The 16,238-nt window shown below is 59.6% G+C and overlaps 1 protein-coding gene across 3 annotated transcripts in view; it reads right to left on the reverse strand.

The window, feature by feature from the left end:
• PREX1 (phosphatidylinositol-3,4,5-trisphosphate dependent Rac exchange factor 1) overlaps positions 1-16,238 on the reverse strand; it is a 183,091-nt gene that overhangs the window by 27,102 nt on the left and 139,751 nt on the right. For all 3 annotated transcript variants that reach the window (XM_070589411.1, XM_070589413.1, XM_070589412.1), the window contains exons 15-21: positions 11,954-12,026; positions 7,793-7,935; positions 6,087-6,179; positions 4,998-5,146; positions 3,319-3,404; positions 1,088-1,224; positions 327-447 (exon numbers count right to left, since the gene is read on the reverse strand). In XM_070589411.1, coding sequence (XP_070445512.1) covers positions 327-447; positions 1,088-1,224; positions 3,319-3,404; positions 4,998-5,146; positions 6,087-6,179; positions 7,793-7,935; positions 11,954-12,026 — 802 coding nt within the window. The remainder of the gene's footprint in view (positions 1-326; positions 448-1,087; positions 1,225-3,318; positions 3,405-4,997; positions 5,147-6,086; positions 6,180-7,792; positions 7,936-11,953; positions 12,027-16,238) is intronic.

Consider the following 16,238-nt stretch of genomic DNA (forward strand, 5'->3'; position numbering starts at 1 on the left):
GACGGGGAAGGGGGCCAGAGGCCAGGGGACACACGCGGCTTCCAGAGGCTGAAACAGGCGTGTACACGGACTCTCCCCAGAGCCCAGGGAGGAAGCAGCCCTGACGACCCCTGACCACGGCCCAGTGGGACCCAGCTTAGCCTTGGGGCCTCCAGAAGCTACGAGAAGAAACGCGTGCTGTTCTGGGCCAGCGGGTCTGTGGGCCTTTGTGCAGCAGCATCGGAAACTAACACGGAGCTGATGGTATCGGGACGGACTGGACGCGCCCAGAGGGAGCGCAGACACAGAAGGGGACCTGGGGTCTCCGCCACCGCCCGTCCTGTTACCTGAGTCGGGCTGGTCCTCCTCCCGGGCCCCATCACCATCCAGGTCTTCGCCGGGGGCCTCCTGGCTGGCTCGGGCCTCCTGGGCGTCCTCGTGGGTGTGGTAGACCCACTGGTACAGACCCTGGGGGTTGGGGGGCAAGTAAGAGCCAGGAGCCCTGGGAGGGGGCCAAGGCCACAGTGCACATGCCTCCCTGACTCCACAGCGCAGGCTCTGAGCCCGTCTGTGACACCACCTCCGGAGAGGCCTCCAAGATTTCACTCCAGAACCTTCCGGAGGAGCCTCCTGTCACACTCAGCCCCCACCCTGTATCTATGCTCCACACAGAGGCCAAGGGAGGGGGTCTTGGAACATGGAAGTCAGACCCACCGAGCAGGAGCCTCTGCACTGCTGGGCCTGGGTGGAGACACATGCGGGCACCCGGTGGGGGCACCACAAACATGGCCTGAGCAAGGTCACCCTCCACTGAGCCAGCCCCCACCAAGAGTGACATCAGCTTGTGCCATCGGCGTGACTGTGCCCCAAGTGCCCGTGTGGTACAAGGGTCTTAGACACCCATCTCACAGCTGGGGAAACCGAGGCCATCACGGCCCAGCTCCGGGGGCGTGGGTGGCAGAGGGGCCCAGCGACCAGGCCCAGCTCCCTCCAGGGAAGCACCACCCCAAATGCTGTGGGGCCTTTGGTCCTCCCCCGAGAAGGAGGGCAGCCCCCAGCCCTGCCCCGCAGAGCAGCTCCCTGACCCCTCTGGCTGCCGGGTGCTCACCAGGGCGTCCTCTCGGTGGCTCCGGAACGCCTGGAAGTGCTCCAGGACCTCGGTGGCGCCGGCGCCCATCACGTTGTTGCCATTGACCTTCAGGATGCACTGGCCCGCGCACAGCCCCGCGGCTGCGGCCTCCGAGCCTGGGAGGGACAGGAGCGCGTGAGGCTGGACACCCGGTGAAGAGGGCTGGGGGCAGCGGCAGCAAGGGCAAGCGAGCAGTTGGATGCTGACCCCACACCGCCCCTGAACACTCCCTCTCCATCGCTCCCGCCCTGGAGCTGCCCTCCAACCCACTGCAGGGGGCAGAACAGCCACTGGCATTCTTTGCCCTTTGGCAGAAGAAACAGGCCCAGAGAAGGAGCAGCCAGCCCAAGGTCACACGGCAAGGACAGCTGGACTTGAACCCGGGTACGTTTCTCTCCAGAACCTCATCTCCTTAAAGACCTGCAACAACCTGCGACACTGGCACCAGGAGCAGCCCCGTTCTGCAGACAAGGAAACGGAGCCTCGGGGAGGCAAAGCGACTCGAGATCATGCGGCTAGGAGAGGCCGGGACTCGAACCGAGGCCGGGACTCGAACCCAGGTCCACCAGACTCCAAGAGCATGTCTTCCAGCCAGGCCACGACTTCCAAACTGTAGGTCTCAGACCCCAGGGTTTGAGTGGTTCAAAGGAAGGGTCTGGAAAGGCAGGTAGCTGCCCAGCTTCATCTGCATGTGGGAGGCTATGAGGCCTGTGTGGTGTGATGGAGACAACTACAGGCCCGGACCCCGGGGCCTTGGGTTCAGACCCTGGCTCTGCCACTGATCAGCTGTGTGACCTCTGGCAAGTTCCTTAACCTCTCAGCACCTTGGTTTCCTCATCTGTAAAGCGAGGGCACTGATAACTTCTACTCACAGGGTTCCTGAGGGATTCAGTGAGTTAAAGCCTGTCAAGCAGTTGGCCCACACCCAGCTCTCAGTAAGCGCTCAACAAATAGCTGTTTTCCTGTTTTTGCCCAGTTCGCCTCTAAACGCCTACTCTCCTCTGCAGATGCTCTAAGGCGGGTTTCTCACCCCAGCACCACTGACACTTTGGACTGGGCGCTCTCTGCTGTGGGGCCGTGCTGTGCACCGCGGATGTTCAGCAGCCTCCCTGGTCCCTACCCGTGAGATGCCAGTAGCACCCCACGCCCAGCTGTGACAATCAGAGACATCTCCAGACATTGTCACATGTCCTCTGGGGGGTGAAACTGACCCAGCAGAGAACCACTGCTTTAAGGATAAAAAAAATAAAAACCCACTTCAAAAGGGTAACAAATTCTCAGTAGCTTTCTGTCTGACATGCATTTTCTTAATCAACACACATTAAAAGCACAACTATGACCACAATAAATGAACAATTAATGTTTAAACTTTAAAAGGGGGGCCCTAAGGCCGACCCAGTAGCATAGTGATTAAGTTTGTGCTCTCCGCTTCAGCGGCCCGGGGTTTGCTGGTGTGGATCCTGGGCACAGACCTACACACTGCTCATCAAGGCATGCTGTGGTGGCATCCCACATAGAAGAACCAAAAGGACTCACAACTAGGATACACAACTATGTAGTGGGGCTTTGGAGAGGATAAAAAAGAGGAAGATTGGCAATAGATGTTAGCTCAGGGCCAATCTTCCTCACCAAAAAAAGCATTTAAAAAAAAAGATTCCTGCTTACTTAAAAAAAAGGAAGTGGGGCCCTTAGATGCAAAAAGGTTTGGGAGCCCAGTACCTGAGACCTACCTGGTTCATCTCCAAGATACAGTAACCCCTTAAACAGCCTGCAGGGAGAAGGCAGCACAGAAAGCAGAGGTCTCAAACTGGGGGCCTACGGGCTGGTTCTCACCACGGAAGTGTGACCAAAATTCACATTTCTGGCTTCTCTTAAAAAATCAAATCTCACAAGAGTGGGACCACATTCCTGCCTGGCAATAATGGGCTTGAGCTAGAAAAAAACTGCCCCTTTTAGAGTGAACACGTATTTTTTTCACCTTGCCATAGTCCTCACCACTCCCTATTGTTTCCTCTCAGTCACCTATTTGTAACTGCCTGACCCCCAAAGCCATCTGCGTTTGCCAGCCTTGAATACCAGCAAAGAAAGTAAGCGCCAGTGGTGCATGAGGAGGCACAGGCTGGTGGAGACGGTTTGGCCACCTCCGAACTCCCACCATACACACAGACCGGTCTCCCAAAGCCGGCCTCTGTCTGTGAAGCCCCGCTCACCTCTCCCCACAGCGTAGACGTAGGGCGGGGCAGCTCCGCGGATCTGGAAGCACAGAGCCTCTGGATGGTCAGGGACCTTGATGATCCTGCGCCAGACAGAAGCCGCCATAAGGAAAAGCAATATCACCCCCACCAGCCCAGGGGGCACCCTGGGAAGCCGCCACCTCTCAGACTCGGGAAACGCAGCCCAAAACAGAGAGAGAAACCAGAGCCCAGGCCAGAAGCCCTGGCCTGCCCTGGGGGCTGCCATCCACGCACAGAAATTCCAGACCACCCACTGCACCCTCGCCATCCCTTGCTGGGTGAGAGGGGCCCCTGGGGCCAGACAAGCACCCCGGCCAGCGCGTGTTTTATTCCACATCAGGGAGGGTGAGAAGGGAGCCAGCGCATCCTGGTGCTGACTCCAGAAACGGCCACACGCCCCCTGCAGAGCACGGTTTGAGGGCCCAGGGCCTGGCCATCCCGCAGGTGGACCCCAGAGCAGCGTGGGTGGCACCTGCCCCGGGTCGTGCAGTGGTGTCCTCAGGTAAGCCAGGGGCTCCAGTGCAGCCGTCTGCTTCCACCCCCTACACTGGGCCTCAGGATGGTCCCCGTGCCCGCCTGCCAGATGCAGCCATCCTGGAAGCCTGCCCCAGTCCCGGGGGTTTCTGGAATTTCACGCAGGCACGTTCCATCTTGGTGATTTCTGCACTTCCACACACCAACCAGACTGTGGGTCACTTTCCCTAAACTGGCTTCCCTTTTCACTGAAATCACCATATTTAACACTTCCCGTTGCTCCCGTCAATAGAAAACCGGGAGCATGTGCCTTAAATAGATGATGTGAAAACCGAACCCACGATTTCTAAAACAGAAAATGCTTCTCCCTGGATACCACCTCCATCTGGGATCCAGCTCTTCTCCCCAGCCCCACGGTGGCCATCAGCCTCCTCACCACGCCCCCCGCCCACCTCTGCCCCTCACGATCTGGTCTCCACCTGCAGCCAGAGAGATCCTCCCAGAAGCCACGTCACACTACGCCTGTCTCTGCTCAGAACCTTCCAGTGGCTCCACCATCCCTCCCAGGGGCACCAGGTCCTCTAGTGCCTGGCCTCCACTGTCCGGCTAACCCCTCGCCCACCCCTCCTTCTCACTCACTCTGCGCCAGCCAATCAGCTTCCTCACTGTTCCTCCAACACATCCGCCACTGTTCCACCCCGGGGCCTTTGCACTAGCTGTCTCCTCTGCCTGGAACCCTCTCCCTCCAGAAGTCCCCTGATTCCCTCCTTTACCGACGCCAGTCTTCAGCTCAGTTCTCAGCGGCCTCCTGACCCCCGTGCCTCCACACGGCCCCTCTCCTCTCCCAGCTTTGGTCCACGCCGACTACCACCTGGTTCAGTAGGTCTCTGACTTCTCTGCCTCATTTGCTCTATCGTCTGTCTCCGGCTCCACCCTCCAACAAGACTGAGCTCCATGAAGGGGAGCAATGTGGCCATCCAGACGCAGCTGGATCCCCCAGTGCTGGACCACCACTCGGCACACAGCGGGCACTGAATGAAGCCCGGAGGAGCGAACGAGGGAGCAGCGTCACGCCACGCGCCTGCAGAAGGAGCCGCGTCCACGGGGAACCAGGGGCTCAGGCCCCGTCACCACCCCCAGCCTGAGAGGAAGGCGCCGGACCCCCTGGCCAGGACACTCACTCTTTGGCCTTGGTGGCCACCAGGAGGCGCAGCGGACGGCGGGAGCAGAAGGACTGGTTGAGAAGGGACTCCACCTCGGCGAAAGGCCGCAGGAACACCAGGTCCTCGTTGATGGAGTAGATCTTCCTGCCCACCTGCAGGCCGGCCATCTTGGCGGGAGACAGGCACGGGGGTCACCACCTCCCCTCCTCCTCCCTGAGGAACCCTGATCGCTCCGGCAGCACAGAGCCGGCCCCAGGGACCAGGCACGACCGGAGTGAGCCCTGGCTGAGCCCTTCCGTGGTGAGCAGTTAAGGGGCTGTAAGACCCACTGAGCCATGAAGGCAGGCCTGCTGGAGGCACCAACAGGAAGGATGTTTTCCTCCAGAAGAAACTGCTGTGGCCCGCCCCTGCGGGAGGGGACACGAGGCACTGAGCAGGGGCAGCCACCTTGTGACCATGAGGGCTTGCCCAGGACAGTGGAAGAGATGCCAACTTCGAACCAAGACTCGCAACCACCTCCTTCTAACCTCATTTATTGACAAATGGGACTGTGGCTCCAGCCACCGTGAGGCCAGCATGTGGCTCCCTGCAGCCAAAAGCACTTCTCATCGCTACACAGAGGTGAGCGGGTGCCTGGACGGCGTGGCAGGCGCCTCTCCCCACCCCACGCCCCCAGGAGCAGCGGAGACGACCCGGGGCTGAACCCCTGGCCCGCCCTCGATGCGCTCCCCTCCTCCTCGAGAGACGCTGTGTCCACGACAGCGGCACACTTGTCTCGGTCGAGCCACTGAGCACTGGCTTTTCCACTATCACAGCTGATTCCGAAAATCTTCTTTTATTCCCGCACCTCCCCATGGGGCCAGGAGAGGGAGCTGGTGGCACACACACTGGGAGCACAGCCCAGAGCACAGGGGCTCTATCCCGGCCCCCCAGAGACTGCAGACAAGACAGCCCTGGACTCAGTTTCCCCATGTGGGCAGCAAGCAAGCAGGAAGCACTGACATTCTGGGATTTGCTGAGCCGGCCTAGCCTGGAGGACCGTGGAGAGAGACGCCCACTCTCCGCCCGGCCCGCAGCCCGGCAGGGTGGCCCTGGGAGAGGCCTCACCTCGGCCAGCGAGCCCCTCTGCACCGACTTCACCACCACAGCCTTGTTCTTCTCCTCGACGTCGAAGCCGTAGTCCTCCTCCTGTGGCAGGATCTGGGGCGAAGTCAGGCAGGACGGGGAGGCAGTGAGACGGCTGGAACCACCCTACCAGGGGCCCCTCGTCTGCACGGACTAGGGCGGCAGGGGCGGGGCAGCGGGGGGGAGTAAAATGCAAACAGCACCCCGTATACAGTAGGTGTTCAACACGCGTCTGTCGAGTGAAGACGCACCACCCAGCTCACGCTTCGACCTGTGTTCTCTCTCATTTGCTGAATCTTCATTGTCTGTCTCCCCTTTCTCCTCCCACCCTGAGGACGGTCTCCTCGGTCCTGCGCCACTGGCCCCCCATCTGCGGGCACACTGCAGGGGCTCAACACAACCTTATTGCCTTAACGAACAAGACAGATGCAAAGGGGTCCAGCCACCAAGAACTTGGGGACAGGAAGGGAGTTGAAGGAGAGCAGCCCCTCCCCATGGCAGGACGGCAGGCAGGTTGGGAGGTCTGGGGTTCAGTGGTGATGGGGACACAGGGAAACGCATTTGTTCAACAAATATTTGCTGAGCTGTTGCCTATCAGATGATCCGGGTACTTTACTGGGAGTGGGAAACAGCTCTGAACAGGACAGACGGCTCCTGCATGAGGGCGGCTGACTGTCTAGGTGGGGAGACAGACAAATACAGAACAGGATGCAGGGGGTGTACAGAGTTTGAATTAAAATAAAGCACGTGAGGGGACAGGACATGGTGTGGGAGGGTGGGGGTGGCCAGAGGAGGTGAGACCTGAATGAAGTGAGGACCAGACCTTTATTATAGAGTGGAGAAAGTGGTCTAGGCAGAGGGCACGGCACGTGCAAAGGCCCTGAGTCAGGCGCCAAGGTATTGGAGGATAAGAAAGGAGATCAGAGTGGCTGGGGTGGAGTGAGAAAGGGGGAAGAAAGGAGAGGAAGCTGGACAGGCAAGAAGAGTCTTGCAGACCATGGCGAGAGACTAGATTCTATCCTAAGTGTGGCGGTGAGCACAGGACGGCTTTGTAGGGGGAGAAATGGGACCTGGGAGGAACAGCAGCCCCAAGTACCACAGGAGAAGTTAACGGAGTCACCCTCGCATTATTCAGACTTCGGCCCCACTCTGGCTGTGGCAAGAGACCTAAACTTTCCGAGCCTCCCTCTCGAGGGCCAACTGCGGGCCAGGCATTAAGATGGAGGCTGTGCATCCACGGGCAGAGAAACAGGATTTGGGGAGCTAGGCTGGTAAATATCTGGACAGGCTGGTGGATGTTCTGCCTTAACTGTGAGGATATTTACAGCAACTGAACATGGACGGGGTGCCAGCCCAGAAGACCCAAGGCTCTGGTGTGCAGGATGGGCCCCTTCAGGAGGCCGTCATCTCTGCACAAGGCCAGGCTGGGATGTCGGGTGGACGAGGAGAGGTGGAAGGGAAAGGAAAGGGAGCCCAGCAAACCCCAATCTCTTCTGAAGAGGCCAGTCTTGGCTGGTGCAAGTGACCCAACCTCCTGAAAATGTCACCAGCCACCACCTAGAGCCCCCTGCACTCTTGGGTGCTCAGAGTTCAGCCCAACTTCTCCAGCCATCAGGTGAAGGTCACCCGGCTGCCCGGCCTGCAGGCGGCCGTGGGAGGAAGACGCAGCAGCTCAGCTCTGCTCCTACCAGCAGGCGCTTGGCCAGAATGTTCTCCACCAGCTTGAAGTCATTGCGAAGCTGCTTGTTCTTGCTGCTGGTTCCCTCCATCTCCTCGTCCGCGTGGAAGCGGAAGTACTGGGACTCATCTTTGAACTCGCTCTTCTCCAGCACTGCAAACCCGCAGACACACAGGCACGCGGTCAGGCCCACGCAGGAAGGTTTCGGCAGCTCTGCCAGCTGGCAGCCATGGGCCGGAACCAGCCCCTGGACAAGTTTGGTTTGGCCAGCCCAGTGTTTTATTAAATGGGATCATGTGCCAACAATAACAGATAAAGATATCTCACATCAAAGTCTGGCTTTCTGACTTCTCTTGAAAAACCTGAACTTGCGGCACCCACCATAAAGACACGTTACAAAGCCATAGTAACCAAAACAGCTTGGAACTGCAGTGGAAACGGAGAAAGAACCAGGGGGAGAGAACAGAAATCACGTAAGAGGACCAGGTGCTTATGGAACTCAGTATATGATGGATGATCACTCAGGGCAAAGACACAATTGGATCCCTACCTCACACCATATACAATAAACTCCTGAGGGATTGAAGACCTAAACATGAACAGGAAAACTAAAGCTCACCAAAGAAAAGGCAGGAGAACACCTTTGTCCTAGGGTAGAGAAGAAGTTCAGGTACAAGACCCCCCCCCCCAAAAAAAACCCACTAGGGACTTCCATTCAATAACAAGGCCATAGGCAGAGGGCAGATTTGAAAATAACTGTAAAGGCTAAAACCAACAAGGAATAAATATCTAGAATATATCAGAAGCTCCAAAAAATCAACCAGAGAGAGCTCGGAAACTCACAGATAAATGGGCAAAGGATATGAAAATAGGCAATTAAGAGATGGGGAAACCCAGACGGGCAACAAGTGTGTGAAAAGGAGCCAACCTCACTACGAAGCAGAAAGGGACCCCGATGGGCCACTGCAGACCAGAGACTGGCAAACTCAGGCCCCGTGGGCCCAATCTGGCCGCTCCCTCTTTTTATAAACAAAGTCTCATTGGAACTCAGCCTCACCCACTTGTTTACGCATTGCCTGGGGCTGCCTTTGCGCCACAATGACAGAGCTGAATAACTTCAAGAGGCTGTGTGGCCCACAAAGCCTAAAATATTGACTGTCTGGGCCCTTACAGAAAAAGATTCTGACCTCTGTTCTAGACAAGCCCGGAAAATGAATAAAAGTAGCCTGTAACAACCAGTATGCGATCTGGTCCCCGCGGACTGCAATTGAACTAAGCACCTACGGGCACCAGGCACCCCCTGCATACAGGCTTAGGGTCACTGACTCCTCAGACAAGCATCTGCTGCCCCCCTTTCACAGATGGGCAGCCCAAGGCCCAGAGAAGCTAAAGAAACTGCCCGAGGTCAGAGAGCCAGCAGGCTCCTGTTTTCCACCATCCTGCCGGCCAGGCCTGTTAGCGGGGGCAGGGACAAATCACATCAACGGGGAAAGTCAAGGCTTGGTCGGGTAGGGCAGTTGTCTGATGTCAGTGGACCCCTGAGGAAGGAAAACCGGCCAGCTCAGGCCGTCCTCGCCTCCCCGAGGAAGTCCCAGCAACTCCCCAGGGTGGCCACGAGGAGTCACCGGTGGGCCTCAGTTTCCCTGTAAGTGCCAAAAGCGCGGGGCTGGACCGCAGGCCTCTCGGGTCCCTCCCTGAGGATCGCTCAGCCCGAAGCCCAGGTCAGATGCCCCCCCTGCACAGTGCCCTAACCTGCATCTGCAGCAGCCACCACCCCAGGACTGGGCCCCCCATGCTTCAGCCTGCGTCTGCATCCATGGCATGCAGCAGGGAAGCGCGGGGCGCCTGCAATTTCTCTCCCCGAGGGGCCCTGTGGGTGGTGGTGTTGCCTGGGAGTCACCCCACCCCCACGGAATGGCCTCAGACAGCGGCCTTCCGGGAACAGCAGCTGGGCTAGACCCCTAATTACTCTCACCCACAAATGAGAGGTTCCGCCCCGCTGACGGGTGGGAGGGCCCCTCGGGAAGAGAGCAGCTTCCGGGAATGAGGGATCTTGGGGACACGGGGACAATGAACGAGAGGCCCGAGGCTGCCCTGGCTGGCCCGATCGGCCCTATCCACTGGGGAAACGGGAGTGCATCCTAACCCCATGGAGCCGTAGGCATGCTGAGCTCAGAGGAGGAGGAGACGGCATGGCCTCCAGTGGAAAGACCAGGAAAGTGAGGCCCAGAGAGGGGCATGGGCTTACTGGGCGTCAGCTGGGTCAGGCCTAGAACTAGGTCTGTGGGCTTCAAGGTAGGGGACAGACCTGATGACCCTCCATTACCCTGGCACACCTCTCGCCCTGAAGGGACAGCAAATGCAGCAGCTAGACCAGGGGTGGGAAACCACGGCCCACCGCCTGGTTCTCTAAATAAAGTTTTATTAGCACACAGCCACGCCACCTGTTCACGTGCTGCCAGCAGCTGCTCTGATGACACAACGGCAGGGCTGAGCTGTCACACAGACCTCGGGGCCTGCAAAGCCAAGAACATTTACCGTCTGGCCCTTTGCAGAGAGAGCTTGACAAGCTCTGGGTCAGAGCACAGAGCAGAAGCTGGCAGGGGGAATGGCCAGAAAACTTCCGGAGTCTCCCCCCTCTGCTGCCACCACCTGGGTCCAAGCAACATCGTCCCTACCCTGGACCATGGCGGTGGCCTTTCTGGCCTCCCTCCTTCCGCCCCCACCCTCACAGACACGGGAGCCCGTGAAACCCGCGGCAGGATGGCCCCCCTCTGCTCGGAGCCATCCCAGACCAGCCTCCCTGGAGGAAAGGCCCAAGTCCTCCACATAGGCCCAGAATATTCCGGAAAATGCACTTATTCCATTGTTGTCTGATTCGCGCACACACACACTAGGCTGTGAGCTCCCGAGGGTGGGCTGTCGTCTGTCTTGTTCTGTCCCCAGGGCCCAGCTCGTGGCCAGCACACCGCAGGCGCCCTCTAGGTAAGGGCAGAACGAAGGGGACGGAAGGGAACACCGCCTAGCCTAACGGGGGACAGCTCCGCGAAGGAGGGCAGAGCCGAGCTGACAGAATGACAAGGAGGGGAGCTGTCTCAGCCGGGCAGTCGGGGACCTCGCTGGGGAGGCGTGAGCGGGACAGAACCGCTGAGTAAGGGAGGGAGTGAGGCGGGCAGGGAAGGGCGCCCAGGCAGGGTAACTGCAAGTGCCACGGCCCTGCGGAGCATTCTAGAAACAGGAGGCAGGCTCCCCGGTGGGGGCTGAGGCCCTCCTGTCCTGCTGAAAGGGCAGGAGACTCAGGGCTCCCAGGGCCAGCGAGGGGAAGGCCAGGCCGCTCGGGCTGAGCGTGTGGCCTGTGTTGCCAGCCTGCCCGGGTTCACACCCAGGCTCCAACTCGCCACGAGACCTTGAGCAAGCTGTCACCCAGCCAGCTTCTCTGTCCTCGTGTATAAACGCGGAGGATGTTAACACCGACCTCAAAGGCTCCTCATGAGGATTAAGCTAATTAACAGTGGAGACGCTCAGGAGGCCGGCGCTCAGAGCAACTTCTGTTTCCATCTAAAACGATGTCAGTGGTACCACCTTCTCTACTCTCCGCCCAGCCTCCCACCTCAGGACCGCCTCCCGACGGCCACCTCTCTCCCTCCAGTGGGAAGAGGAGGGACTTTTCTGAGGGGTGAGACCGGCAGAAGGGCCCCCCGATTCCCTCCTCTCACGACCCCAACCCCTCCATCCTGTCTCCTTCCCGAGGAGCCCGGGGGCCAGGCCTCCCCAATCCGGCCTCGACGCCCGCCCGGGAGGCTGCGGCCCTCCAGGGGAAGGGCACAGGAGGCCCATGGATGTGAGTTCAAATCCGCTCCATTTTCCAGCCAAGCTTTACCCGCCACCTCGGTGCCCCCAGACCCTGACACGGCCTCCCAGTCCATGCAGAATGAGGAAGGGCACGCGGCGGGATTCAGGAGCCGCCCCGACCTCAGTGGTCTGCGGGCCCAGGACCCGGCATCTGACCCGGGCGCACCCACGGGCATGCTGGGCAGCCTTTAGGCCACCAGGTGCTCTCCTGGGCCTCAGTTTCCCCTCCCTGTAGAATGCACCAGCCACCAGGGTCCCTGCCAGCTCCTCTGTTCCAGGACAGACCCCGGGAGATGGGCTGAGGGGACGGGGCGCTTACCGTGGTGCATGAAGCCGTTGTTACACAGGCCCACTCCGAGCGCCACGGCCTCCTCCCGCGTCTGGCAATCGCCCTGCAAGGAACAAGAAGAGGGGCGTCAGGGCAGGCACGGAGGGGCCACGCGAGGCTGGTGACAGGCCCACCACCCCCTACAACGGAGCCTCTGCGAGGGCAGGGATGTGCGTCTGCTTGTTTACTGTGGTCCCCCCAACACTTTTGGTGGCCTAGCAACAATCCTTTCCCAGCCTGCCCCAGGACTGAAACCCTCGCTGGTGTAGACGGCAAGGCATCTATCTAGACAACACGAATCCCAGCCTCCTTTGCAGTTGGAGGTGGCCAATGAGATGTAAGCAGAAATCACTGGTTGGGAACTTTGGCAAAACCCTCTTCATCCCTGTCCCTTCCTTTCTATTCCTCCTGCCTGGAACAAAGATGTGATGGCTGGAGCTCCTGCAGTTATCCTAGACCACAAAGTGAACTTGAAGACAGAAACACGTTAAGGACGGCAAAGCAGAAAGAGAGAGTGTGGTTCCCAAAGATATGAGGACTGCCCCAGCAGCTCTGGACCACCAACCTCTGGGCTCCTCTCATACTAAAGAAAAGTAAACCCCTAATTTACTTCAGCCTCTGTAGTTGGATCTCTGATACTAGAAATCAAGTTCAATTCCTAACTGACCGAGCTCTCGCCAGTGAGCCATCTGGGGAAGACCCCCAGGGGATTCTGGAAAACACCTTTGTCCCCGATAAAAGGGAGAGGCAGCACCTCCCCTCCCTGCCCGGGACGAGGTCGCGTGAGGAAGTGATGCGCGGGGCTGCGGGGCCATCTCGTGACCAACACGGCTGACCCCGCTGAGGACGGCGGAGGGGAGCACAGAAGGTTCCTGTCTGTGGCATGGCTGGTACGTGCATGCTTCTCTCCTGAGGCTGCTGTCTCGTCGGGTTTCCACCCTTGAGACTGAGCACACTCCTCGCTGCACAAGTGACACGTGGCTCCTGTCAGGGCTTCCCCGGGGAAGTGACACGGAACCCGAAGCTGAAGAATGAACCAGGCAGCCTGGGCCCGCCCTTGGGGCCAACTCTCCCACGTGGACGTCGTCCTGGCGGGCAGTCCCTCAAGGTTTGCACCCGCCCCCCCGCCCAGGGCCAGGCTCAGGACACAGGATCCACGCGAGGCCGAGGCAGCGCCCCAGCCCCAGGAACGTGACCTTTGCACAGAGGAGCCCAAGGACGGGGGCACGGGCGCTGGCTCTCCCCGCGAGCAGGGCCCTGAAGACGGCGCCCCTCGGCCCTGCTCCCAAGAGGCCGGCAGCATCCTGGCCCAGGTCTTGCTGAGGCCTGGCTCCTGGTCTCCCCGACCCGTGCAGCTTCCGCAGCCTTCCAGGAGGTCGCCTTTTTCTTCTCCTTAACTGAGCCAGAACCTGCCTCTGTTTCTTGCAGCCCAAATGACCTCAGTACATCCAGGCAAGGAGTGTGAGAGTATGTGTGCGTGTGTGCACACACACATGTGTGCATGCTCGCATGGGGAGGAGGGGGGTGACAGGCAGAGGGAACAGCACGGACAAAGGTCCAGGGGTGGGATGAAGGGACGGCCAGGAGGGGGAGCGAGGTCAGCTCAGTGGGGCAGGGGGTGATCTGCTCTGCTCCCTGCCGAACCCGGGGTCCAAGAACAGGGCCCGGCACAGAGCAGGCGCTCGTCATCATCTGGGGACTAAAGCAGGCGTTGTCAGCAGGGGCCGGATGGTGCCAGAGCCCGAACCAGGCCAGTGCACTCCGACCTCGGCCAGACGGGCCTGGGCACAAGGCCTCCCACTAACCAGCTCCCGAGGCAGCAGCTGTTGCGCGGGGCCTGGACGGTCCCCTCCGCCAGCAGCCGAGGAGCCAGGGAGGGAACTCCCAGCCAAAGAGGAAAGGAAGCCCAGAGGCTCGGGCAGGCCTGCCCAGGCCGACTGCAGGAAGACAAATCTCTCCCAGGGGACCCTGGCCAGTGGCTAGCGGCTGGCGTGTGCAGAGCCCCCCACGGAGGCCACATCCGGAGCAGCCGCCCCAGCTGCGAGGGGCCAGCACAGGGGGGCGGCTGTGGCCCAGGTGGCAGCAAGCCCAGCTCTGCAGCCAGGAGGCCGGGCAGGTCTGGGAGCCACCTGGCTTTCTCGGCCCACTCAGCATCGGCTCCAGCCCAGCCCGCCCCTTCTCCCCACAGCAGCTCCCCAGCTGGACCTGCAGCGGTTCTCAGGGTAGCAGTGAACACACGGACCCTGGATGCATCCGCCCCGTAGACAAGTAACGACCCCACCTACCACCAGGCGGGGAGCAACCAGAGGTCACTGAGCCCCCATTTGCTCTCCTCCTGGAGGAGGGCCTGGGCACACACTGTCCTGTGCAATCTCACTGCCACACCTCCCCCATCTCCCCAAGCTCACCAGCTCCCGCCCCACCAGCCTCCTTGCTGCTCCTTCCACACTACACGAGACCCCAACCTCAGGGCCTTTGCACCTGCTCTGCCCTCCCCCTGGAACACCCTGCCCTGGATTCCAGGTCTCAGTGCCCATGTAACCTCCTCGAAGGAGCCCCTCCACCACAGCCCGCTCAACAAAGACGCTCTGTGACCTTGTACAACATCCATGTACACTTGTCACCTTCTGAACGGAACTTGTCCCTTTATTTGTTTGGCTTAAGGTCTCCCGTTAGAATGTCAGCTCCATGTGGGCAGCAATGGCGCCCATCTCCCCCCATGAAGCCCAGTATCTAGCACTTAGTGGGGCAAAAAAACATCTGTTGAATGAATGAATGAATGAACGAATGACCAAAAACCCAATTTGGAAACTGGCCCTGAATCTATCCGCCTCGGCTTCCGTGTGTCTAAAACGAGGGGAAGCGATGTGTGCACACCTCACAGGGGTCCCTCCCTGACCCATTGCGCGCCCGCGTTGCCAATCTCTCCATCTTGACGGTCAACCCGGAGGCAACCACTCATTAACCCCATCCGACAGATGAGGAAACTGAGGCATGGACAGGCTTGGCACTTGCCCAAGACTACGCCATGAGAACGGAATCCTTTCAGGGCAGGACCCTCCCCCACTACCACGTTACAGAGAGGGAAACTGAGGTTCTGAGAGGGGAGGTTAGTCACCCACGGTTGCGACCAGGGCTCCAGTCCCATGCCTGTCGTTCCTGTTTCCTCTGCCAGCGCCTTGAGCCGCCAGCCCGGCCCTCTGCCTGCTCCCACCCCGGCCCCCGGCCCCCCACCCCGGGCTGAAAGCCCTGCCGCCACCAGCTCTGCCTGAGCACAGACCAGCGCAGCAGGTACTCCGGGCACGTCACTGTCAACCAGCACGGGGGCCGGCAGACCCGTCCCAGCTCCCGGCCTGGCCCTGCTCCAGCGCCCTGGCCCACGGACACCCCTCCACCTGCCGCGCAGCCTGGCGTCCCAGAGCCTGGGTGGCACAGACGAAACGCACGGAGCAGAGAGGGGCAGAGAGCCAACTCCGAGCCGGCGCCCCCGCCAGGCCCTGGCTATGACCCCAGGCAATTCCTCAGCCTCTCTGAGCTTCGTGTCTTCATCTGTACTTTTTATTCCCAGATTTGTCCTTGATTTTCCAAGGACAGCCGCTGAGGGATGGTCTTGCTCAGACTCCACAGCACTGGCTGTCATCAATACAGAGAGCTATTATTACTATTATTATTGGCTACCAAGGCATCATGACAGCCCCCCACACACAAGCTTACAGGAGAACCCCGACTGTGTGCCCTGGGGCACGTCACATAACTGGGCCTCAGCTTCCTCGTCAGGAAAACGGGGATAATAACTGCGTCTTCCTCAGGCTGTTCCGAGGATGGAGACGACGCACAGGGAAAGGTGAGAACTGACACGGAGTTTAGTTTCTCTGTCCAAGGCCTAATACTCACCTTATCCTCAGTTAAAAGAACGCTGATTCGTCCAGGTAGTGGGTAGGGAGCCCCTCTCTCAGCCTCAAGGGATGAATTCCAAGGAATTCTAAGCCGCTCTCAGCAATCCTTGTTCTCTTCTCCAGGGAGAGGTTTAGGGGTACACGTGGTACCCATCTGGCCAATGAGAACTAAGGGGAAGAACACCGGGGAGCGGAGGGGACTGGGGGAAATTTCCTCCCCTAATAAACAGAGCGAGAAAACTCTCCAACTGCCCCTGCTGTCTGCCTTTGGCCAGAGGTCTACAGAGGTGTGATGCCTGGAGCTGTGGCAGCCATCTTATGACTATAAGGCAACTGGAAAGAAGATGGCAGAACAGAAAGATGGAAAGAACCTGGGTGTA

Source organism: Equus przewalskii, chromosome 21 (genome assembly GCF_037783145.1).
Source record: "Equus przewalskii isolate Varuska chromosome 21, EquPr2, whole genome shotgun sequence".
Taxonomy (NCBI): Eukaryota; Metazoa; Chordata; class Mammalia; order Perissodactyla; family Equidae; genus Equus; species Equus przewalskii.